Source organism: Ambystoma mexicanum, chromosome 4p (assembly GCF_040938575.1).
Source record: "Ambystoma mexicanum isolate Mex_15411 chromosome 4p, UKY_AmexF1_1, whole genome shotgun sequence".
Taxonomy (NCBI): Eukaryota; Metazoa; Chordata; class Amphibia; order Caudata; family Ambystomatidae; genus Ambystoma; species Ambystoma mexicanum.
The window spans coordinates 1051941923-1051967080 of record NC_090927.1 but is presented as its reverse complement, the minus strand read 5'-3'; the positions used below and the strand labels follow the sequence as shown (position 1 = coordinate 1051967080).

Below are 25158 nucleotides of genomic sequence, written 5' to 3'. Positions count from 1 at the left end.
CCATTGACCATACATTTTGAACCCTGGCAGGTGTCTCCCAATCAACTTTTTTGATGCTTAAACCAATACAGGCTTTTATTAAAATCTTTGATTGGAGACGTTTTAGAACCTTCAAGGTGCCTCTGTACTATGGCCATGACAAGTCGAAAACTATTCAGTAATAAGCTAAAGGCAGGCCTCAGCTTGCAGAAACATAGCAATATAAGGAAATAAGGGGAGCCAGACTGATGGTAAATCGAGTGTGTGCTTTGTATTGGCTGCCTAATACGAAACAGACATTCTCAGCGGGGACGTAGGAACACTGCATGCAAGTGTTCCAGCAGTGTGGCACACAGCTCTCTAGCCCCCTCCCCCCCCCCCCATACAAGACTGTTGTTTTCGGTAGCATATAGGCAAACACTAATGGTTTTTGTACATTCACAAGGGGGTGGGGGATGTTACTTGGAACATAAGACATCTGGCAAGAACTGTTGACATCTTAAATGTGACCTTATGATGCAGCCCTGCAGGGACATCATGTAGTATTATGAATAAGCGGCATTCGCAGAAACCCCATCTCCCATATATGGGGCTAAAGCTGAACTTTTAGAGAATAAGCGGAAGGGAATGTCTGACATGTCCTTTGCCCTAGGAGGGGTTTCGGCTTGTCCAGGGTGCTGCGTGTAGAGCAGGCAGCGCGAGGTGACATTGAGTGTCTGAGGCCTAACTGTGTGGGAGAGCCTAATAGCATTGTATAACCTAACATAGTATTGCATATCCTAGTATAGCAATCCTGCCACATCAGACTGCATAAAGCCCTTCAAAACGTCTTCAGATTTACGTTTTATGCTCACTAGCATGACTCCTATGTGGAAAATGTAGTAGAACGTTCTTTCAATACATATTCACCACATATCTCCACCCACACACAACAAAGACTGCATACTCGACTGGATAGCAGACCTCAACTGCAACACCGCCATCCTCTCCAACACCACTTGTGCCTGGACTGACCATCTTATCACTTTCACCATCAACAAAGACCAACATCTGCGAGACTTCCCAACACTCCACTCACACTCGCAAGAAACAGCAAAAATATTAGTCGAGAAACTCATCCCTTTACTCCAACCTATCCTCGACTTCACACCCACCATTTCCAACCCCAATGAATTAGTAGACCTATACAAAGCTAACATTCTATAGGCCATCAACACAGTAGCACCTCTCAAACTGTGGAAAGCCAAACCACGCGCGCATCTCAACTCGTGGTTCTCTCCTGAACTAAACTCTCATTAAAAACAAAAGACAAGCCGAATTAGCTTGGAAACAGTCCCCTTCCGCCAACAATAAAACAGCCTATGCACTAGCATCCAATACCTATAAATCGGCAATCATTCAAACAAATATTTACAATGAGAGAATCTGCGATGCCAAATCCAACACCAAAGAGCTCTTTAACATCCTGAGAGACCTTGAGTCTCCATCCCCCATCCCATACACATGTATTAAAGACATTGCTTGGTGTACCAACATACAAGAAGCACTCCTTGGCAAAATTGCTATGCTACAAGCCAAAATTGTGTCAAAGAAAGTGAGTCTTACCTTCGAAGACAACCCCATTTCTCCCACCCACACATCATGTTTGGATGATGCAACCTATTTGAATTTTCCACCATCACTACCAAAGAGGTTGAAGATGTAATCAACTCTCTAAAACCCTCCAAATGCCAAGGGGACATTTGCCCTGCTCCAGTTATCAAAGACATGGCCAAACATCTTGCCCCCTTCATCCTTCACATCCAGCATAGTACCCCACAACCAAGGATTCCTGGGTCCTGCCACTACTGAAGAAACCCACTCTAGACCCCAGTGTCACCACGAACTACAAACCCATTACCACTGTACCCTTCCTAAAATTCCTCGACAGAGCTGCCTACCTGCAGATCCAGAACCACCTCAAGGAAAAATAACTTGCTAGGGCTAAGACAATCAGGTTTACGTTCACGGCACTGAGACAGCCTTGATCGACCTCAAGACACAAATGAACAACCTCAATGACAACGGCAAACTAGCCCTTCTCCTTGACTTGTCTGCCGCTTTCGACTTGGTAAATCACGACATTCTCTGCACTAGCCTCAGCAGCCAAATTCTCTGACCAGGCCAATGCCTGGATTCCGTCCTTCTTGACTAACAGATCGATGAGGGTCTTTGCTCCCACAGCCTCTGCTGAACCAGCCCCGTTACTTGTGGCATTCCCCCCCCCAGGGCTCCTGTGTTTCTCCCAATCTTTACAACGTGTTTACAAAGCCTCTCTTCGACATACTTGACCACTTGGGTGCCATCTACTCAAATTACGCTGATGACACCCAAATACTCATCCCACTAACAGGTGATTACTCCACCGACAACACCGTACTCAACATTTATTCCATTATCCAAGAATGGATGGCCAAACACGGACTTTGCCTCAATGACGACAAAACGGAGCTTCTTCTCTTAGGCTCTCAACCCACACTTAATAAACTCGACAAACGTTATCAGACATTCACCATTGACAGTAATAACATTGCTGTCTCCAGTAGCGTCAAAACTCTTGGTATTTACCTTGACTCCACCCTCAAACTGACGAGACAAATCAACGCTATATCATCCGCCACTGCTTACACATGTAAGCTCAATCAATGCCAGTAGACCTTACCTCTCTACCTCCAACTGCACCACCCTAGCCAGAGCACTAGTACTATCCAAAGTCGACTATTGCAACGCTCTCTACCTGGGCACCAGCCAAAAGAACGACAAGCTTAAAGTTATCCAAAATAACGCACTAAGAGCAGCCATGAACATACCCAAACATGAGCACATCTCTGATACCAGACGCGCCTGTCACTGGCTATCCATATCCCAGAGAATCGATTTATAAAACTCTCCCTCACACAAATGCTTATCCATCCAAGCACCCAGATACCTCTCAGATAACTTCACGCATCATACACCATCTCGCCCAACCAGGTCAGCCCAAACTTGCTGCTTAAATAGCCCCAGATTTAAGCTCCAAAAAGCTGGTGGCACAAGTTTCCCAGTGCTTGCTGCCAAACTTTGGAACTCTCTACCTACCGACCTGAGATCAGAACCATCCTTTCACTGCTTCAGACATAGCGCCAAAACCTGGCTTTTGGCAAAAGAAGCTTAAACACCGACCTATTACAACTGTATTGTATATATCCTATAAGCTGCACACTCCCTAACCTTGTAAATACGTCATAACCTGTGTATTTTCCATAACTGCGTTATTATGCAAACATTACCAGCAACTGTATGATGTCTTCATTCTATGTAATGCTTAACTATTCCTACCATGCCTGCAACACTTTCGTAACTTGTAACCTTTGTCAAGCGCCTGGATGCCCCAGGGCCAGGCGGCGCTTTATAAATAATAAACTAAACTATTTGCACAATTATAATTTTTCTATGTTTCACTCTTTACCTCAGGTCACGAGGAGTTGGATTGGTTATTCGGCCAGTACAATCGTTTTAGATTCCAGTGGCTGTTTACGTATTGGTTGTTTGGCCTGTCAAAATCATGTGCCAAACAGCTGCAAAGAATATTCCTTTGGTGGAAAAGATTTAATAAGCAGAAGATTTCCTGTTGGGGTACAAAAGACTGCAATGTTCAATATATTGCATCCCTTCATCACATCACTGAAGACTTCTGGAACGGACAACTTGCACAGGGGGATGAAAACCTAGGTAACGTAACTGATGTATTCCCATATTGTGACAATCAAAAATTCTAGGCTCTTTTCTGTGAGGGCTGCAGAATTCTCATGATGGATTGCCGTAACAGTGGGCTGTCTGCTCTGTCAACCACATCCCACGACTGCTCCCTAGTTTCAACATTGCATTTGCATCTCCCATAGGTCTAGCACATTTGCAGTCATTGTAACCTAAACCAACCATTACCATGGTTGGATCTTGAAATGAGACTAATCTTTGAGTCTATAAACACATCCTCGTTAACTTTTTGCTCCGATTTTATAGGTGGCTAGTGAAACATGTTTTGACTATTAATCCACATACTATAGATCAAACATCTATTCCTATGTTAAATTGATGGACAAATGCAGAACAAATCACTTGATTAATGAATTTTACAGTTACACTGCAGCAAGGTAATCTTGGTTAGGGATTACTTCTCGGCAATCGCTGGTGTAACGGGGGGGCCCCCGCAGCCCCCACGGTGCGGGGGGGCCCCGCCAGCACATGTCCTGTGAGGGGACCCCCTTGTAGAAAATTATTATTCTTTTTGCCAAAAAATGTGTTTTTCTTTCTGAATTCCCTCTGCATTTATAAAGAAATGAAGTGACTTCAAAAAGAAACGATGGGCCTCATTACGGGTTTGGCGGCAACCGTGCCATTGCTACCAGCAGGTTGCTGCCAGACCCGTAATGATTTACCGGCGCCCGACTTCCTGGTAACACCGGGAGATTACAACCTCGGCGGTCTGGGAAGTCAGGCGCCGGCAAACGGTAAGTCCCTAATTTCCATAGTCCTATCGGACTCTATGGAAATGGGAACTATAGAAGCACCAGCACTCTTAATAAAGGTGCCAGTGCTTCCGTGAAAACTACGCGGGTGGGTGCCATTCTGCCCGGCAGGTCTGACCTGCCGGGCAGGACGGCAACCGCCCGCAGAGCTGTAATATGCCAGCCAGGAAACACTGCCGGTGAGCTTACCAGCACCGTTGTTTAGTCCGGCATAGTTGTAATGAGGCCCAATTTCTTTTTTAAGTGTTAGGGCTCCCCTCAACCCCATGTGTATGTTGAAAGGGTGGCTGCCTGGGTGTGCCTGTATGGTGAAAGGGTGCACACTTACATGTATAGGTGGCTGCCTGTGCGAGTGTATTGTGACAGGGTGCACACTTAAATGTATGGGTGGGTGCCTGGGTGTGTGCCTGTATGGTGAAAGGGTGCACACGTAATTTTATGGGTGTGCCAGTAGGGTGGGTGGATGGATGGATGGATGGATGGATGGATGGATGTGCGTGTGTGTGTATGGTGAATGGTGTGTGTGCTTGCGTTCAGGGGCGCAACAAAACCTACATTTCGGGGGCTAACCCTTCAAATGTTGGGAGGGGTGCCAACTTCATGGGCAGTGGGGAGGGGCAAACTTATTTATTTGTCATCTAATTTCTTTATGCATTTTTATGAGACTATTCTAGTGCAGCTTCAATGTTACAGGCAGTTAACTCTCTCCTTTAAGGTTTAAAGCACCCACATATGGACTGCTGTGAGAACGAGTGGTCTCCTGTTCCCTCTCTACCCTTCCAATCACTCCCCTGGCATGCAAGTATTAAACCCACATCACGATTTCAATTGCCTAAAAAAAATGGCATTTGAATGCAGGTACTAACAGTGAATTGCTTTGTTAGTAATTGGTGGGTTCTTGTTAAGAGAAACCCAGGTGCCGTTTAACAGCTGTGTCCTTTTCTGTCTGGCAACTGCTCTGAAGGTCAGCCAGGTCTGGTCAACATAGCCCAACATTTCAGGGGGGAGGGGGGACAGGGAGAGGAGTGTTGAATCCCAGTCAACTCAATGGTGTTGCACCAATACTTGTGTTTAATGCCTGGATTACTTATTGGTAATCTTCATTACTCCTAGCCCTATTCTTCCTCGTCCCAGTGTGTAAGAGTACTTGTGTATAAGGCACTCTGCCTCATACACAAGTCCTGGGATGAGGTAGAGGTACATGGAAGTAATGCTTGATTTAGCTACCTGTAATCTTCATTACTCCTAGTCCCACTCTTCCTCATCCCAGTACTTACCTATGCGGCAAGGAGCCGCAACCGTAAACTCTGGGGCAAGGAAGAGGGACATGGAGGTAATTCTGGGCCAAGGAACTGATTTTGGAGGTTGGGGTGGGAGGGAGAGGGGATGTGTGGGGGGGCAGGATTATACGACAAATTATAATGGCTGTCCAGGCTAAGCAGGCATGATATGTTCTATTAATGGCTAGAGAGGCATTTTGGTGCAGCCAGTCTAGTCATTCCTCAGTTTGGTATGACTTTTTTTAATGGGGCATTTATGATCAAGCAGTCCTGCTAAGTGAATTACCTGGCTAGACTGCCATTTGGGTGCTGCCAGTCAGCCGTTTCTTACTGCAGCATTGTATGTTTTCGGGGCATCTGCGATCAAATGATATGATATAAGTCATTTATAACGCACCTGCACACGTTTCTAGGCGTGACGAGACAAGGGATGGAAGATAGAGGGAGAACAAGACAAACAATCTTACTAGGCCTTGTGTCATTCAGATTGTGCAAGTGCGATAACGAGAAGCGCAAGGGGAAAGGGACTGGGGAAGTGCAAGGGAGAGGGGTGGAAAAACAGCGCAGCAATGCTCGGAGTAAGTGCTGTCCGGGCAGCATAGCTCTGGGTAGTGCAAGGAGAACAAGGGCCTGTAGGGTTACAGTTACAGCCCCTAAGTGCATGGTAGGACCAGAGGCAGTGCAAAGGTGACTGATCAAGAAAGAGTCTCGACTCAGTGAGACTCTGAGGGTAGCCAAGCAACCAGTCAGTAAAGCAAACAGGTAGGCCAGCAGGGGAGGGAGAGGGAGAAAGCAGAAGAGAAGAGGAAAATTTTGAGCTGCTTCCAGAACTTCAGGTGGTCTGCTAAAGATTGAGAGGTGCAGGGAGGCTATTACAGAGGGAGGCACCTGTAGAGGAGAGAAATCTACCCCCACTCTCTTCCTGGAGAAGCGTATAACCCTTAGTGTTGTAGGTAGCTGAGCGAAGGGCTTGAGAAGGAAGATATTTTGGAAGAGAGCGTTGGATGTAGTGTGGGCCCCGGGCCCGGAAAGCCTTGTGGACAATGCAAAGGGTCTTGAACTTGATACTTGCAGCAACTCGGAGCCAGTGGAGAGATTTCAGGGCTGGAGAGATGCGATCCCTGTGCTTGAGGCCAAGGATAAGTCTTGCAGTCCTTTTCTGGATTAGTTGGAGGGGCTGGATAGTAGAGCAAGGCAGATTGAGAAAGAGGCTGTTGCAGTAGTCCAGCCTAGAGGGAACCAGGGCTCTGCAGATGGTGAGCTTCTGGGGGAAAGTGAGAAAGGGAAGAGTCCCTTGGAGCAGCTGGTAGTGGGACTTCTTGGCAACATCTGAGATGTGAGGAGAGAAAGAGAGTGGTCAAAGATGACACCAGTGTTTGCCTCACAGGAAGGCGAAGGAAGAGGGCCCAAGGCGGGCAGCCAGAGTGAGAGGGAAAGCAGGGGCAGGAGTCCAATGAGAAGGATCTCCATCTTACTGACATTAAGGCCGAGATAGTTGGAGGCACACCAATCCTGAATCGCGGATAGACAGTCGGGAATGAGCGAGAGATGAGGAGTCTGAAGGAAAGCAGTCATCCGCATAACACTGAAATTTTAGAGGAGAATGTAGAGATCAGGTGGGTCAAAGGGGCCACTTAGAGGAAAGGGGTGATGGAGATTGGGCGATAGTTTGCCGGGCAGGCAGGATCGGCAGAAAGCTTCTTGAGGAGGTGCTTAACGGGAGAGGGGAAAGAGTGATTACAGAAATCGGTCAAGGCTGGAGCGAGGGTGTCAATATGGTTCTTGATGGTTCTGGTGGAGCAGGAGAGCACCTGTTTGGATGACACTTTCATAGATCGGACTTGTCTAGAAACCTCGTCCGGTGTTGTCAGAGAGAAAGAGGAGAAAGGAGGAAGAGAGGTAGAGATGGCCAAAGGGGGGCCGGGAGAGGGAGAGTGAGAGGAGTTGGAGGACAGGATGTCCTGAGTTTTAGCGTAGAAGTGAGATGACAGAGCCATACAGAGGGCCTGGGAGGGAACAGGAGATGTAAAGACAAACAGGATTGACCAGTTCTTTTAGATTTTAAAGAGTTTGGCCGTGTTAGAGGCCACAGAGACACAGGCTTGAATGTGTTCCATTCGTGATGAGTGTTATTGCTTCGACTGCCATTTTGGTGCAACCAATCTAGATATGTCTAAATGTGGCCTGGCAAGCTTTACTATATTACATGTCGACACTGGTCTACCTTGTGCAGCCAGTTGGACATGTTTTCATTGTGGCATGGCATTTTTAATAGCAAAGCTTTAATGTTCCTGTGCTCTGTTGGTGACTTGCATCTATTGGATTGGTGTTGCCCTACAAAACAATTGCAAACACTCTGGCTTTTTAGCCAGTTTTTCTCAGACAGTGTGTTATATTAAAACACATGTATATCTTTCTCCTAGTGCAGTGTGTGGCATATCCGTTCAGCAGCACGTTTGTGCGTTTTGCGCAAGTGTGATAATCTAGGCTGGCCCAGAGTGTGGCGCCACTCTTTGTTGCTGAGTTGGGGGGGGGCCCCCTCAGCATGGCTCGCAGGGGGCCCCCACATCTTGTGTTACGCCACTGTCGGCAATGCACATTGCCCTGAACTTAAGCTTGTTGTGCTGCTGCAGCCACTGTCCTGTTTCGATCGTCCCCTGTGCTGGACACCCCAATCCATCACTAATGGTGACTATGACCTGTGAGTTGGTGGCCTCATGTGCCTGCTTATTTGCACATTCCATGCTGCTACCTACTGCAAGAGAAAGGGGGCAATGTCCAAGGCCCTGAATGTACATGCGGAGTGCCCCCACCTGCCGTATCCTAGGAGCCAGAGCTGTCCCACTGACACTGGATACCGGTTTTCTGAACATGTTAAGTTGCCCATGGTACTACTGCACCAAGTTTGAGCCACCCATGTTGCTTTGGCAGGCCTACTGGTGATTATGGCAGTGTTGGCGCCATTTCATGTCTTGAGAAGTGAGCGAGCATGGCCAGCAAGAAGGCAGTTTTGTCACCTTCCTACTCATTGGTATTCTAAAAGTGGCTACCTTTCACATATATACCCATTTACTGTACATCTGCTTCCCTCAGTACTTTTTCCGCCTATGACGTATAAAGCGCTCTGTTGCTTCCCAAAGTTAGGTCCGTGCACAATAAATACCCTAATGTTTGCCACATGGCCATAACTTTCATGAATGAGCTGGTCTGGGATGCAGAGTTGTGGCCCATGCCGTGTTGCATGTGCGATTGACATAATTGCCTGAACACCACATCCGAATCTGTCAAACGACTGGTGCTGACAAATGTGCCAAGGCTTGGAACCTGCACACATTAAGCACTGCTGATAGGCGATGCAAGCAGTCTTGCAGTAGACTAGCTGGAAAGGGAAGCCAGTGCACCTCTCTAACGATGGGTGGGAACTTCTAATTTAGTTTCCCTTTGAGTTACGCAGCAGCATGCTTGGCTGCACTAGCCCGATTATTTACAAGGGAACACTTTCACTGCCAAAAATATATTAAAACACACTGCTAAAGGGCTTTATCATACTACTACTGGTAAAGGTTTTTATGACCAATAATGCCGCCTTAAAGCTGTAAAATGAACTCCCAGAATTGTCCTTGGTTGTCTGGGTTGGCAGGCTACACAGAATCTGGCATAAGACCAGTCATCCCATCATTTAAATATTGTACACAGTGCATTGACACTAACGGTATGAAGGTGTAAAAGGTGAGGTGTGGAACGAAGAATGGATCTGTATGTCTGTAGTTTTCTTGTTGGTTTTTCTGTGGTACTGCTATTCGATTTCAACAAGCACCCCTATTTATTTGAAGCTGTGGTTCCTGGGCTCGTTAAGAGCATAGGAGAATCTAACCATGTGCACAATTGATCATGTACGAAATGTTCCTTTATTACAAAGGCATTCATTTATCGCAACACATTCATAGGAACCTACTTCAAACTGTACAAGACAAAACCTGATGACGGAAACCACCAAGGTAAGTGTAATCGATCTGTTCACACGTCCATAGCACACTGCGTACATCTCCCGCCAAAAACTCTAGAACTATGAATGCGTCTAAACATCGTAAAATGCATGAAACCACATTTAATAGAAAGGCACACAGTGACCAGAATGGGCAACGCGAGCTCCAATCGGCGTTATGGGGCTTTATATTGTGTTTGGACTGCACCTGGCATTCCTATAGTCTGCCTCAAGTGTTCTGAAGGAATTTGTGTAGAAGGCTTTTCATGAAAGGACTTCATCAGCTATTCATTTAAAACTACGCATTCCTCAGAGCAAAGTACTATACCAATCTATTGGTCCTATGGCACAGGACGGTTCCATAAAGCAGAGACCTTCAGATTAATTAATACTAAATGTTTTGAATTCTCTATTATAAAATTAAGTACCAGGCTGACTGGAAGCTACTTGTAGGGGTTCATTGTGTAAGAGTCAACAATGATACATTGGCCTCTCATGAATCGTAGATCAGCACCATGGGACCTGAAACCTAGCTCCTCGAGTAATGATGTGCGGATCCTTCTGCATGGGAGGCACTAGTCGGGGTAAACCTACAGGAAAGTGTATTATGCTAAATGTCCGAGTGCGTGCCAAAAGGAAATACGCTGAGGTTGAAAATACAAGTGTCCATTCAGTTTACCATTTCAACCTCGGCGTATTTCCTTTTGGCAGGCCGCATCCTGAATAGTGTCCACTTCCCAGAGAGTGGAACACTGTAAACCAAAAGAAATGTGTGGCGAGATGTTGAAGCAGAAAGCAGAGCCTACGAGTGTGCTAGACGCAAGCATCAAAACGTTCGGAATGAACGCTTACCTCGCAGGGCCGCCATTTCACTAAAATGCCAGGAGTAGCCGAAGTGACCTCCCACGACCCTTGACATCTGACATTACAAGAAGTGCCATTTAACCCCATTCCGAAGAGACCTCACGGGAAGCATGGAACATGGCATTTTCACCCCTTGACTAAACAGGCAGTGGTATCGCATATCATTGTCCTCAGGTACACTGAGAAAAATATGGTTGCAAATGTCACTATTGTGATATATTTCATACAAGAATGGATCCTCATATGTGTCAATATTCGTGTGTACAGGCCCATATTACCAAATTACTGTGAAAGCAAGCAGAACCTTTTTCACCAGCAGCTGTGATTTATTGATTTGGCAACGTGCCATACATCTGATGGCGAATATTTGGAAACTGCCCTTGCATGGCCTTGGCTATTGAAACATGTCTTTCGGTGGCTATGAGGTCTATTTGAATTCCCCTCGATTGGAGATCTTCCAGGGATTTTATAAAACAATGTTTCTCCATGGTCACTGAAGATTTACATTCGGACACCTGCACAACCACTGAATTATTTCTGTGGTATGTGCAGTACTTTTGCTGAAATTCCAGGGCTGTCACTGTCCATCACCAGCTAGACTGAACAGTTTGTCAGTGGATGTCCTTTCAATTGACATTTGTTCAATTTTCCAAGCTTGACTAATAGCAGGGAATAAATATTCTTGATATTTGTAGTACTGCATTTTAGAAAGGAACTGAAGTCCCACAAATTGACAAACTAGACAACTTACTAAAAGTAGAGCCACTGAAAAGTAAAGCTGCTGCACACAGTAGATTTCTAGCTGGCACTGCCCAGCATTGGTTGAGTGGACCATGAAAATATAGCATGGAGCTGGCCACAGGTGGCTTGAATTTTCAGGTTAGTGCCTTGTGATACACGAAACACATTCACTGATGGCTGCCTGAATATTCGCCCCCCCAACCCCACACATACACACACGCACTCTGGATGGACACATTTCAGCATCAGTATAATCTCTACCCGGCAGCTATTTAATACAGTGTATTTGTGCTCATTTATTAGACTATCGCCCTGCATGAATGTGGTTTGTGGCTCCACTGTGGTGGGGCCATATCGGCCGAACAGGACACACTGAAGTTGAGATTTGGCAAGTTCCTCGGTCTTTTGTGTTGAGGCTTCAGTGTCTGCTTTCTGCTTGTTGTTTGCACACAAATTGGAGAAACCCTCAATGTCGATTGTTTATTGGTTGGCCTTTTTTTTGCAGTTGGAGATTGTGTGAAGTGGTCACTGAGTAATTCAAAAACATCTTCCTTATATTCAGTTTCTTCATCTTGTTAAGTTCTTAAATTGTAGCAATGGTCCAAAAACACTTTGCTTGCTTTGCCGGTCACATTCAATTAATTTTCTGGCCATTGGGCATAAGCATCTCGAGTCTTATTGACTGGACTAGGCCGTGCCTCAAATAATTGCTCCATGGTGAAATTTCTTTGGCAAGCAGCATCTTTGGTTTAATTTGTCTGTGGCTTTATACTTTTTCTTCTGGGCCTCTAGGAGATGGGTCGTAAAAACATGTCCAATGTACATCCAACATACAGTATATAGCACTTTAGATTTTTTTAAAAGCATGTTATGAAGACACCAGCCCAAACCACTTTTCGTAAACTAAATTGTTAGTTACCCTTGTGTTCTTGGTTTTTTAATTTTTTTTATATGAAGTTGTTCTTCACTGGAACAACCGCACAAGCATGCTGGTCAGCCATGTCTGATCCATGTGCCTCCTTCTTATACCCGACCTTCTATACATCCCTTGAATAGAATATTCATTTAAAGTCAATTGTATATGAAACCAAACTATTTCATTGCACACATTGCTTACATACCCTTGAAACAGTGTACGTCAGTCAAAATAGACATTTCGAATTTCACCTGATTGATGGCAAGTGTACTAGATCAGAGATCACTATCCAAAACCTACTTATTGTAATGTTGCACTCGCATTTTGCGTTGTATTCGGCATTAGGGTAGAAATTGGAACGTTAGAACTGAAATTGTAAAAGTTTGAAAAAAATGCATCTTTATACGAATGTCACTGTCCATTACTATCAGATGTAGGATTTACTTTTTTTCATTCAAGGGAACTGTCGGCACGCATACCTCATTCTCTGGACCAGCTCCAAAGGATGATGTAATTGTAGTCGAAGTACCAGCATCCCCCTGTAACACAGTACTTGTTTTAGTATGGATGAAAACAGTGAAATTGAACACACAATCTGATGCAGACGATGGTACATATAAATAAAACCCCATAAATTAAATGTAAACAAACGACAGGCTACATAAACTATTTCATATTATCTCAAATTCCATGCATAATACATTTCTGTACTGAAAAGTGAAATAAAACTACCCGGTAGGCGCTCGAAGTTGTTGACTCCGCAAAAGAAATGGATGCAGAATCTTGCTTCTTCATTTTCAGTGCATTGTCACAAGTGGTAAAGGGAAATTAGATTTGCATTAGATATGTGGCAAGATCCAACTCTCAAGAATATGAACTTCAGCAAGTCTGTATGGCTCACCATTGGTATACTAGTCGTCACTACTGATAGTCTGTGCTTCAGTCAATAAGCTCACCTAAAAAAATTGACATGTGAAGCAACAGATTACAAAAATATTATGCTGATTTCGAAGGGCACTATAGCATAGTTTTGTGTTCATAAATTTTCTATGATGCTCCTAAAACCAGAGACAGAAATCAAAATAGGGTTTAGTTGGCACAACAATCTTGTAAATATGCAAAGTTTAGTATGAAACATTTACACTGAAAGCACCAATCCGTTCATGTAGTTACCTGTTCAATACCCCAAGGCCTACAGCCAATTCATGAACCGTGACTCACCTGAGACAGCGTGTGCATGAATAGAGTTGGAATTGTATTTGGAAGCAATTTACAAGATGTTCTGAGTCTGCTTCTGTGTACTGCGTCGGTCGTACATATCCAGGGTGAAGTGCAGGCTGCAGATACGGAATCTATCACCCCCCCCCCCCCCAAAGACCTCCTGGGCTCTACTTTCAAGCTCGTCCCGCGCAAATCTGCAATATCTGACCCATTCTCTTAGATCTCCATTCCTCGGGAATAATTGCATTATTGTGCCCTTGAGTTTGGTATGGGTCTTAGAACAGCAACTGTAAACCATACAAGCCGGCATTGTTGGTCTGTAAAAAAAAAAGTACACCTTTAAATTTTACATGAATGTGAGAAAGATGGAATTATTTTACATGAATGTGAGAAAGATGGAATTATATCATTTTTCGTTGTGGTGTTTGTCACAGAAGCAAAACCTGTGTAGCATAGTAGACTATACACTAGGATAACTGTCATACAGAATTGATTGTGACGCAAATCGTAACATGTTACTCTGTTGAATGCACTTTCATGCATCAAAAGGAAACCGGCTTATAGACACGGTCCGCAAAATATGCAATTCTATCCCAATTGACACTGACAATTGCTATATATCGTGAACGGAACCAATTAAATGGTAGTCAATAATAGTAATGGCAATGAGATAAATGAACATTACACTACTGCGTACATTCATTCAAAATAGATAGAAATGTAGAGATCAAGAAGAGATGATTAGGTGACCTGCCCTTACCTTGACCAACGAACAGATTCAGCAAGCAGGGTAGTTAGTAGCAGGAGAACAAGTGGCGCGATCAGGAGTTGATTTGCAGTGCTCACAGATGTTCTCATGATAAATATCAAGGGGTTTATAAAGAATTAGAAAAGTGTATGTGAATGAGTGACATGTATATGGCATAGTCCCCTGCAGATAGCAGGGGTGCGGTCTGCTTCAGGGGAGCCTGCTTGGAGACACTGGGTCTGGCTAGGCCATGTGTACAATGGCCCCTGCACGTAAGATACATTTGAAGTGTACATGTTTTGCATCTCGGCCGTTCCCACCCATTCAGCTCTTGATTCACTGAAAAATTGTAACGAACAACCATTCATAAAAGATCAGTTGTATTTTATTTTGTTGCTGATGTTGATGGCACAAATGTACTAGACGTAATATACTTCGGGTTTTAGCAGTGTGGGAAAATCCCCTCTACTGACCACTGTCACTGGATGAATGTGGCTCTAATGGCACCAACGACACAGGCGGGTATTACTCGTCGAACGCAGTGTCCAAGCCTCCCATGAAGCCACCATGTAAACGCACGATGGGCCACCAGTTGTACCACCCGTGGAAGAGAGACAAACTATTGAAATGAACAAGAGAAGTGTATTATACCTTAGTTGAAAATGCAATCCTGTGTCCTATGGCATTGTTGCCAGTACAAATGTTAGTTCACAGATCAACCAACTTGGGCCTTAAAGTGTAGACACATTACAAAAGTGAACAATGCATCCCTTTACATCTGGGGCACAGAAATATTGTTTCTTGGTTGTACGTGAAAGACACAGGACTACGGATTCCCCCAAATCGCGAGTGATGTATAGAATTGCAAGACTACATTGTTTTGGCAGTGATGGATCAAAGTTACGACAATATAGGAGACAAACATGAAATATTAGTGGCCTAAGTGACATCACTTCTAGAGTACTTAATCGTTACTTGGATTCCAAGGGTGAACTGTTGCGCAAAGTTCATGCATAAGCACCATGGTAATCCTCAACACGGACCATGTGAGGAAGGCTGCCCTGAAGCCATGCAGCTCGGTAACTCATTGTGGCCGTGTCTCGTCTTCCCATAAGTAGGCAAAGATCCATAGTTTTCCCGGCAGCAGCAGTTCTCCTCCTCGGTTGGCATGATCTTGCACCGTTTGCAGGTACACCAGGGGGAAGATGTCACCCATGCAACTGGGCTCAGGCTCTTGATCCGGAAATTTGTCCTCCCAACTGTTGTCCGAAGCCCCATCGTTTCCACATCTTTCGACTAATTCCACCTGGGAATACTCTGGCTCGTACTGGTAGGGCTGTATTGTTGCCATTACGGGACAAAATTAAAATAGATGGTAATGATAGTACTAGTATCTGTTCGCACGGGCTACGAGCAACGAAGATAGCTGAACAGAGCAGAAACGAGTCACAGGAAATGCCAAAAGTCAGTGAAACGATTGAAAAAGCAACTGTCGGATAAGCAGTCTGTTTATACTTGGCGGCGTCCTGCCATTTCCATTGAGACAGGTCATTAGCTGGCGCACAGAGAACGTTCACACGAGACGAGAAATGGGCTGCACATGTCTAGTGATTTCAGCGAGCACACTATTCCTTTAAGGCCTATGCATGCGCCACACATTTCACAAATCAAAGCTGGCAATTGGAAGAATGTGGACTAAATGAATTGTTAAGCATCTGTATAAAGACCCCAATCAAAACATTATTTTTCTGAGTAATCATGTTGGGCATGAAAACGTTGATGCGACTTTGCCAAATGTGTTAAGGGAAATTAGCACAAATGTTTCCCGGCTTACAAACTCTTAAAATAGAAATGTTATTTCCTGCCTGACAAAGAATAGCCGACTTTACAATGTGATGGTCAAAATCATTGTAGTGAAATTAGGACCGAGGAAAACAGTTTTTGCGCAACAAATTAGTTCTATAGCCAATTTACTTCGCTATCGGACCATATACCTTTTTAGTATTGAAGTCTATATTGAAGGAAGAGTGCTGATGTAGCCACTTTCTCTTTACAATAGAATAAAGTACAGGGCCTGGATGGGTTTATACTCTTGTATAAAATATATAAATCACTTCTGGTGACTCGGGCGGCACTTTTAAATTCTTTTATAGACTATGCGTAACTCCTATCTGGCTTTTTCACGACGCAATTTTTAAAGCCAGATATAGATGCATGTGTAAAATTCCTATGGGCTCATAACTTGAATTCTGATGTAAAAATTCACTCCAACAATTCGGCTAATGGCTTAATGAAAGTTCTAGCCTCCTTGCTATGGTCCTATCGGTGAGCTTAGTTGCACTGAATGGGTCAGGACAATGATAATAAGGCTTTAAAAACATTTATTTTCTCCCCACCCCCTCCAAAACCCTTAATTTGGTTTCAGCCCATTGTTCTTGTACCTTCAGAGCCAAATGTCATAAACCCTTTACAAGACTCGATGGAGAATGGGTTTCAGAAATGTTGTAACGATTTCCAAGATGACTGCCCTCTGTCTCCTGATCTTTAATCTCGTAAGGGAGCGAGTTGCCTGAGCAATTAGTGATGGATAAGATGCGGCAGGGAGAGTGAAGGGAACCAATATGAATTTAGTGGCAGTTTGTGGATGACCTCTTCTGATAGGACTCCATAAAAGCCCTGCCAGTTCTTTTGGATGAACTGAGTGGGTTAGCTTCAGACCTTTAAAAAATCTAAGGGAATTAATGTACGAGTCCCTAACCATGATTTTCACATTTTCTTGGGCTGTGGAAACTATCACTATGGGTTAAATGTTATACTTCTCCTTTAGTTTTCTATGCACTTTATCAGAGTTGTCCCTGGACCTAGCATGATGGCAACAAATGTTTGTCTCCTCCCTGTCCCTTTACTTGTCCCCCCTAGTTCCCCCCAGCACTATCTGAAATGTCGTTGAGCCTAGTACGGTAGTTGCCTGTCTCTTCCCAATTTCCTTGCTATCTGTTTTAGCTCCTGCACAAACTGAAATGTCAGGCTGAGTACAATGGATAATTTTCTCACATCCTTGTTCATGGCCTGTAAGAATGTCTTTGTATTTTATCTTGTTCCCCTCCCTTGCTGTGAAGAGCTTTGAAACCCATTGTGTATAGGCGCTATATAAATAAACTATCATATCGATAGTAAATGAGCTCATTCCGTGTCACTCACCAGCATGCCTCGCTACATGCTGTTGTAAGTTTTGTAAGATTTGTATTTTTGTTTGGTTTTGGAGTTCTTTTTAGGGGTGATGGTGTTGTGTTTCTACTATTGGTCCAGTGGAATCTGTCTGCTGTTCGTGGTACATGGTCTATGATGGATGTGGCTGGGTAAAGGGTGTGTTGAAGTTTGCCCTTTACCAAGAGCAATTGAAAGTTCAGAAATATCTGGAAGACACCTGAAGAAGGGAGGCCACACAGATGAACAGTTAAGTGAGTTTATTTACACGGAACTCGTCCGTCGCCCTCCTCACTGCGAGCCGCTTCCCCTCACGCTCTAACCGCCATCCTCGCTGCGGTCGCACGGCTCTCATTCGAAACGTAAACACGAGAGCACGCGCGACCGCCGCGAGAGACTTTATGTTCTCTACACATCTTCCCCCTCAAACAGGGCAAATATATTTTTTAATAATGCTTATAACTGTAATGTAAAACTTAGCAACAATTAAAATTAATCAGCAAGTTTGTCTGAACAAGAATACAATAAAAAAATTAACATTAGCACATAGCTTGCGCATGACCTGAGTACCGTCAGTGTCCATCTACATCATGTATTCCTTAAACATGACGTGAGCACTTCAGTGTCAAGTCTCGTAATCCCTCATCCACACCGGCTTAGACCTAGCCCTATGTGAAGAATCTTCTTTGACCTCTGAATGTCATCTTCACTGACCTTCCCACCTGTCTTTCCCATGTTCTCATCCGGCACCCTTCCTTTCACCTTCTCATTCAATCTCGTATTATCCTCCACCTTCCTCACCTGCTTTTCACCTTCACTCCTTTCCTCATCACCCACCTTCGCCAACCTTCCTTTCGACCATACTTCGCCACCTTCCAGAATTACCACATTACCTTTTACTGCACATATCTTCTTAGGACCCAGAAATCTACTTTCCACACACTTGTTCACTAGTCTAGGGTTTTTGACATACACTTTTTCCCCAACCTTCCATTCACGTTCTTTCACCCTCATCCTGTCATCAAACAGTTCCTTATTTCTTTCCTGACTCAATGCATAAGTTTCATAATCTGATTCCGGTCAACATTAACCTCTTTGGCCATTCCTAGCTATCATGGACAAAGCCTTGTCCCAGGCTCCCTTCCCTTCATCGAAATAAATGGAGATACTCGCGTCACAGAATGTGGCGTAGTGACATAATTCCATGTCATCATCCTCAATACTTCCCTCCATGGTTGCCTCGACTTCATGGCCAACTGCAGGCCCCCCTTTATGTACCTGTTAACTCTTTCAACAAGTCCATTGGCTTTAGGATTATACAGAGCAGTCCTTGTGTGTTTTATACTGTATCCTGTATGAAACTTCTTCATTGCTCCCGACACAAATTGTACCCCATTATCCGACACAATTTCAACCGGCACCCCCTCCTTAAGAAATACCTTTTCTAAGAATCCAATCGACTCCCTTGCCGTGACCTCCTTTACAGCTTCCCACTCAAACCATTTGGAATGAAAATCTACTACGACAAACGCAAACTTTAACCCATCTCCCAGACCCGCCACCGGACCCATTATGTCCACTGCTAACTTGCTCCACGGCTGGTCCGGTACCACATTTGGTATCATCGGAGCCTCTCTCACCACTCTGCATTTGTCACTCGTTTGGCAAATTATACAATCCTTGACGCACCTTTCTGCACACCTGTCAATTCCCGGCCACCAAAAATTCTGCCTCAATTTCCTTTTCATAGCCGCTTCTCCAGGATGCCCCTGATGAGCCAGCTCAACTAGCACCGACCTAAGGGAATGAGGAGGAACAATGCACCTCCCCCTCCTTAACCTATCCTCACATAGGTTTAACTCATTTTTTACTTCCCACCAAGTATTGGCCTTACTATCCAGATTTTTTCTTTCTGGCCACCCCATCACTGTCCAACTTTTGACTAACTTGAGATCATTATCAGAATTCTCTTCTTTCGCCCATTCCTCCTTACTGACCGCACTTTTTACCTCTGTTACCACTAACTCCTCCTCTGTCTCTCTGTCCCTCATAGGTTCACCCTTAAGAGGCAGTCTGGAAAGGCAATCTGCCACAACATTCCGCTTCCCTGGTAAATAGCTCACTTCAAAGTTAAAATTTTGGAGTCCTAGACCCCACCTGCTTATTCTTGGAGAACCCATGGCCCACCTGCCACTCTCAAACATCTGAACCATGAGTTTGTGGTCCGATCTGACCACAAATCCTCTTCCCCACAAGAAAAACTTAACATGATTTACTGCCCAAAACATGGCCAACGTTTCTCTTTCAATGACTGAATATTTGCTCTCTGCCCCTCTCAGCGTCCTAGACGCAAATGCTATTACTCTCTCAGTATTATCCTTGTTGTACTGCACTAACGTCGCACCCAGTCCCAACATGCTCTCATCTACTACCAAAACCGTTTTGTTCTTAGGGTCAAACCTACCTATGGATGGTGCTTCACCCACTGCTTGCTTAATGCACTCAAAGGCCACGCCACACTCTGCAGACCATTCAAACCTCACTCCTTTTTTGAGTAACATTCTGAGGGGCACTGATACTTTGGCAAAATCCTTTACAAACCTATGATAATATTCGGCCAAACCAAGAAATGATTTCACCTGCCCTTTATCTTTTGGTACAGGTGCGCATCTCCCTGCTTCTACCAAGTTTTTTTTAGGCCTCACCCCTTGCTCATCTCTCGTCCCAGATATTCCACACTATGTACCGCAATATTACACTTGCTCCTCTTCACCGTCAACCCTGCCTCACTCAATCTGCTTAACACTTGTCTCAACACTTCATCATGTTCTTCAGTAGAACCAGCATATATCAACACATCGTCCTGGAACACAATGTTCTTTACTCCACTCAACACCGTCTCCATGACTCTTTGGAATACGGCTGCAAGCCCAAATGGCATCCTGCAGTATTTAAATGAACCAAACACCGTGATAAATGCTGTTGGGTGTTGACAATCCTCCTTCAACGGAATCTGATGATATTCTTGTGAGAGGTCAATAACCGAAAATACTTTGGCATTGTTCAGTACTGATAGCTGGTCACCAATTAATGGTAGTGGATGCCTATCCACTAATATGTTTCTGTTCAGATCCCTCAGATCCACACATAACCTAATGTCTCCATTGGCCTTAGTTGCTACTACAACGGCGATAGCCATTCCGAGCTTTCACTCTTATCCATTATTTCCCTTTGGAGTAACGACTCCACTTCATCCTTGAGTTTCTCATTCAATCCATGAGGTACTGGTCTAACCCTGTGCACTTTCGGACTGGCCCCTGCCTTTAATTGAATTTCATGTTCAAAACCCTTCAATGCTCCTAGTTCTTCCTGAAACACCATGGGATACTCCTTTCCCATTTATCCTTCAGTTCAGCTACATCAACTGGTCTCTCCGCATTCGCCTGTATTCTAATTCCCAATTCCCACTGTTCTTCCCATCCCAGAAGTGAAGAACCTTCTTGGGTAAAGTATATCTCTGCTTCACAGCTCCTCCCTTTGTACTTGATAGAAGCCTGGAACATCCCTATAATTCCAATCTTAACATTTCCATATGCATATGGCTCTATATTGTGCTTCTTCAATTTTGTCACGTCTCCTTGCATGCAACTCAGGAATGTCGCCTTGGACATCAATGTCCATGGTGAGCAACTGTCCACCTTCATTGTCACCACCCTTCCATCGACCATGAATAAATCTGTGGGTGCACCTCCCTTGCTTGAAACTTCTGTTACTTCCAATACATGCTTTGTTTGGTTGCTCCTTCCCATTTCTAAATCTTCACTTTGTTCCAACATTCCTCCACCTGCTTCAATGCTCTGCACCATCCCAGATTCACGACAAACTCTCGCGAAATGCCCTTTATTTTTGCATTTTAAGCACGAGCTATTTCTGGCTGGGCAAAACATGCTTGTGGAAATATGACGGTTACTACCGCACTTATAGCACTTGATTTCTTTATTGAAGCCAGCCTTGCGAAATCCCTTCACCGCAGCCACTTCTCCTTCTGACTTGTCTCCCTTCATAGTGGTCATATATTTATGGGTCTGTTCCATACTCCTTGCCATGTCTATGGCCGACTCAGCGATGCATCTCTAGATAGTAACCTCTGTTGCACAAACAATATAAAGATACAAGAAACTAATTGGTCCCTTTATAAGAGTCAGTGAGCAGCCCAAATTCACATGTATGACTAAGAGACCTCAATGCTGCAACGAAGTTCTCCACTGGCTCTTGCGGATCTTGTACTCTTTGAAAGAACTTGTCTTTCAAATGTTATATTTTTCTTGGCTTCGAAATGAACTTCCAACTTCTTTTCTGCCATGGAATACTGGTCCACCTCTCCCTGGCCTTATTGTGGAGGATCTGGTAATCCATCATAAACACTTCTGCCTTCGGTTCCTAGATTATGCAGCAGGATCGCCTCTTTTCTGGCTGCTGCAAACTTATCCCCTCCAATTGCAATCGGGTACGTGTCAAACAGCTTCTTCCACCTATCCCACCTTATAGGTGGAGCACCAGGTTCTGACAGGAACTGTGGTGGAGGTGACATACTAGCCGCAGCCATTTTCTTGTAAATAGTGGCTTATTTACCAAATTCACTCCTTGCGTTACTGTGCCTTTATTTCCAATTCTATTCCCTTTTGTTATACTTATTTCCTACTATTTGCCAGTTTCATGTACTTGCCCTTTTTGGCCACTCTTATATCTGAAGAGCACAGGTTCTCTGTATTTCTGTTCTCCTTTGACACACAGTAGTGTGTGAAGTCTACGCAGTTACTTTACTGCCCTCTGGGAGGCCTTCTTTCTGCAAAACTGCAATGACATAAATGTCCACTAGAGGCGCACAGTTGCCCAGCTTCAATGAACTAGACACACTTCCTTCATAATGTGGCTCTTGTTATCTTTGAGTTCTTCTCGGCTGTACCTCCTCCCTGGCTGTGCCCCCAGCCTCCCCCCTCTCCTCACCTTCTTATCCTATGAGAGGGGGAGTGGGCGGCACCCACCAAGGGAAACCGCCTTTCCTTGTCTGGCAGCACGAGTGAAAGTGGGGAGAGCGTCCCCCTGCAGCGCCACGCTCCGAGGCGCCGCGGAGGCAGTCCCTCTCAGGCCCCCACCTCTCCACAGGCCTCTTCTCGTCTCCGGACCTGCTCTAGCGACGCGTTCCGCTTCCAGGAAGCCGTCGCTGGGCTCCGCGGCAAGCTCCGTGTGCCCATCCTCTATGCCACTTGAAGAAGGGAGGCCACACAGATGAACAGGTAAGTGAGTTTATTTACACGGAGCTCGTCCGTCGCCCTCCACACTGCGAGCCGCTTCCCCTCACGCTCTAACCGCCATCCTCGCTGCAGTCGCGCGGCTCTCATTCGAAACGTAAACACGAGAGCACGTGCGACCGCCGCGAGAGACTATGTTCTCTACAACACCCAAGTGAAGTAGGTTTTATTCGGATTGTATATTTGTTTGTATAGAAATAATTACTTAACCAAATTAACAGGGGTGTAGGAGACTCATCAAATCTGGGGGGACGGGAGACCTTGAGGACTTCAGACACAAACCAGAGTAAAATCTGCCCATTTATTTGTAGTGAGTGATGATCATGCACATTTGTTACAAATATTTATTGCAGCTTTCATTACGCATGACCAATTGTGTTGCTATTGTTTGTCAAACTAGATTCATTATCTTTGTGTATATTGCACAATCTAACATGAGTCTTTTCTGAGTCATAGTTGTACGCCGCACGGTTTTCAGTCATCGTAAAGCACTACCGCTCCCCTCAGCTTCTCCACCTGTGAAAATGAAGCTTTCTGTGGAAGGCATCCTTTGATGTCTACCAATTCCGAGATGGAAGAATACTTATGGACACTTGATAATGTAAATTGTGCAGAGAGGAGGAAATACTCGATTTCTGGGTACTTAACAATATTTTCAGCACTTCAGCCTTGGAAGCAGCTGTGGCACGTGAGATGGTCTAATGCCTACTGCAGGACTTATTCTACTCAATTGACTTTAGTACACAGGTGTTGGAAAACGATCAAGAGTGTTTGATTTGTATCTCCTAGTATGCGACTAATGCCATGCGTAACCAGCAAGTTAACGCTCCTTCTAGCAAACAGTTTCTGAGCAATTTTTCACTTGGCAACAAATGGGAGTATGCACCCATGATTTCATTAGTTTAACATGCAGACCGAGAGCACGACCCTGGGTTAGAAACTCAGTAGCTGCCAGTCCAAAATCAACCCAGAATAATTCCATAGGGGTGCTCTGGGATAATCCCAACAAGTCGCCAGCACGTTCCCTCAATTTGTGTCAAAAAGGCCTCTTGAGGCCCACACTGCAGACCCACATAGTATCATGTGTTATTTTAGAAATGTATATGCTATTAGAACACCCTAGCGGGTGTTTCGTGATGTTAATTGGTCAAGCTGAAGGCTATACAAACTGGTATAGCCCGCAGATTGTTTACAGCCTGCAGACTGAACTGTGTACAAAGGAATTCATAGGTGACTGCAGAATACTCCCAACTAATGCACTTGGTTTTCTAGCATTGCCATTGGAATAAGCAGGGTTTGATGCATGTAAGTGGTGTGGGGGAAATCGAAAGAAAACCACCAGCTGTCTTCACTCTGACATCCCCTCTTCCCTTACTCCCTGGAGCGTTATAACAGTGAGGAGCAGCCGTATCCCCGATGTTTAACTGTAGAGCAATGCCGTCCAAGTCAGGCACAGCATAGGTGCCAACAGGCACCATGTTGGGGATTGTAGGCCCATGGGCAAGGAGGGGAAAGCGAAACTAAAAGCCCCAGCATGAAAACCGCCATGCAGGATAAAGGTATCTGGCATGGATGCACTCCTGCAGTGTCCTGGATAGATGCTGCAGGAGAATGGGCTGCATGCAGCAATGCCACCCCGAGCTGAGCGGCATCGTGAACAAGGTAATGAGGCGGATTCGGCAGGCACAGGCAGTGACGGGAGGGATTCACAAACGGGCATGGCCCTCTACCTGGGGATGACGGAACGGTTGGTAACTCGGCTGCACCCAGCCCAGGGGTCGGGGATCCAAAACCAATCTGTGCACAGCACCCCATCCTAGTCTACCATGTCGGCATCTATACCAAGCACGTAATGGGCAGATTGAGCAACTAACACCTTTTATCCAATGGCAGCATGAGAATTGTGGGGTGAGGGCTACACAGGGGCCTATCAGCAAAAGCTGGGCACCACCTATCGACGACAATAGCAAAGAAAACAGATTTTTGCTCAGCAAGCTTTGCAAAAGCACTCTAATTTTACAGCCGGTCCATTCATCACCCAACCTCAGTCACTGTAGACCTGCTTGGATATCGAGCTATTATTTTTATATAGGCATGCCAGAAGTAGAATAAGAGTCCCCACAGTCACACTTAAAGCCACACTAACTCGAGACAGTAACACTATCCTGAGCTTTTGCATGGAATTATTGATGCTGGCATTTAGAATATTTTATATAGCGCTTTCACAAACGGTTTATATAGAACACTTTCATAACAATGATTAAACACTGAGGGTGTTCTAATAGCTTTATAGACCTGCAGCTCCGGCCGTACCGCGCGTTATGGTCCCTCTTCAGGGCCCATAACGCCTGGTACGGC

General features: G+C 44.9%; 1 protein-coding gene across 1 annotated transcript in view; it reads left to right on the top strand.

The window, feature by feature from the left end:
• LOC138453614 (uncharacterized) overlaps positions 1-25158 on the top strand; it is a 308890-nt gene that overhangs the window by 149668 nt on the left and 134064 nt on the right. The window contains exon 4 of the mRNA XM_069606623.1: positions 3472-3729. Within this exon, the coding sequence (XP_069462724.1) occupies positions 3472-3729 (258 nt within the window). The remainder of the gene's footprint in view (positions 1-3471; positions 3730-25158) is intronic.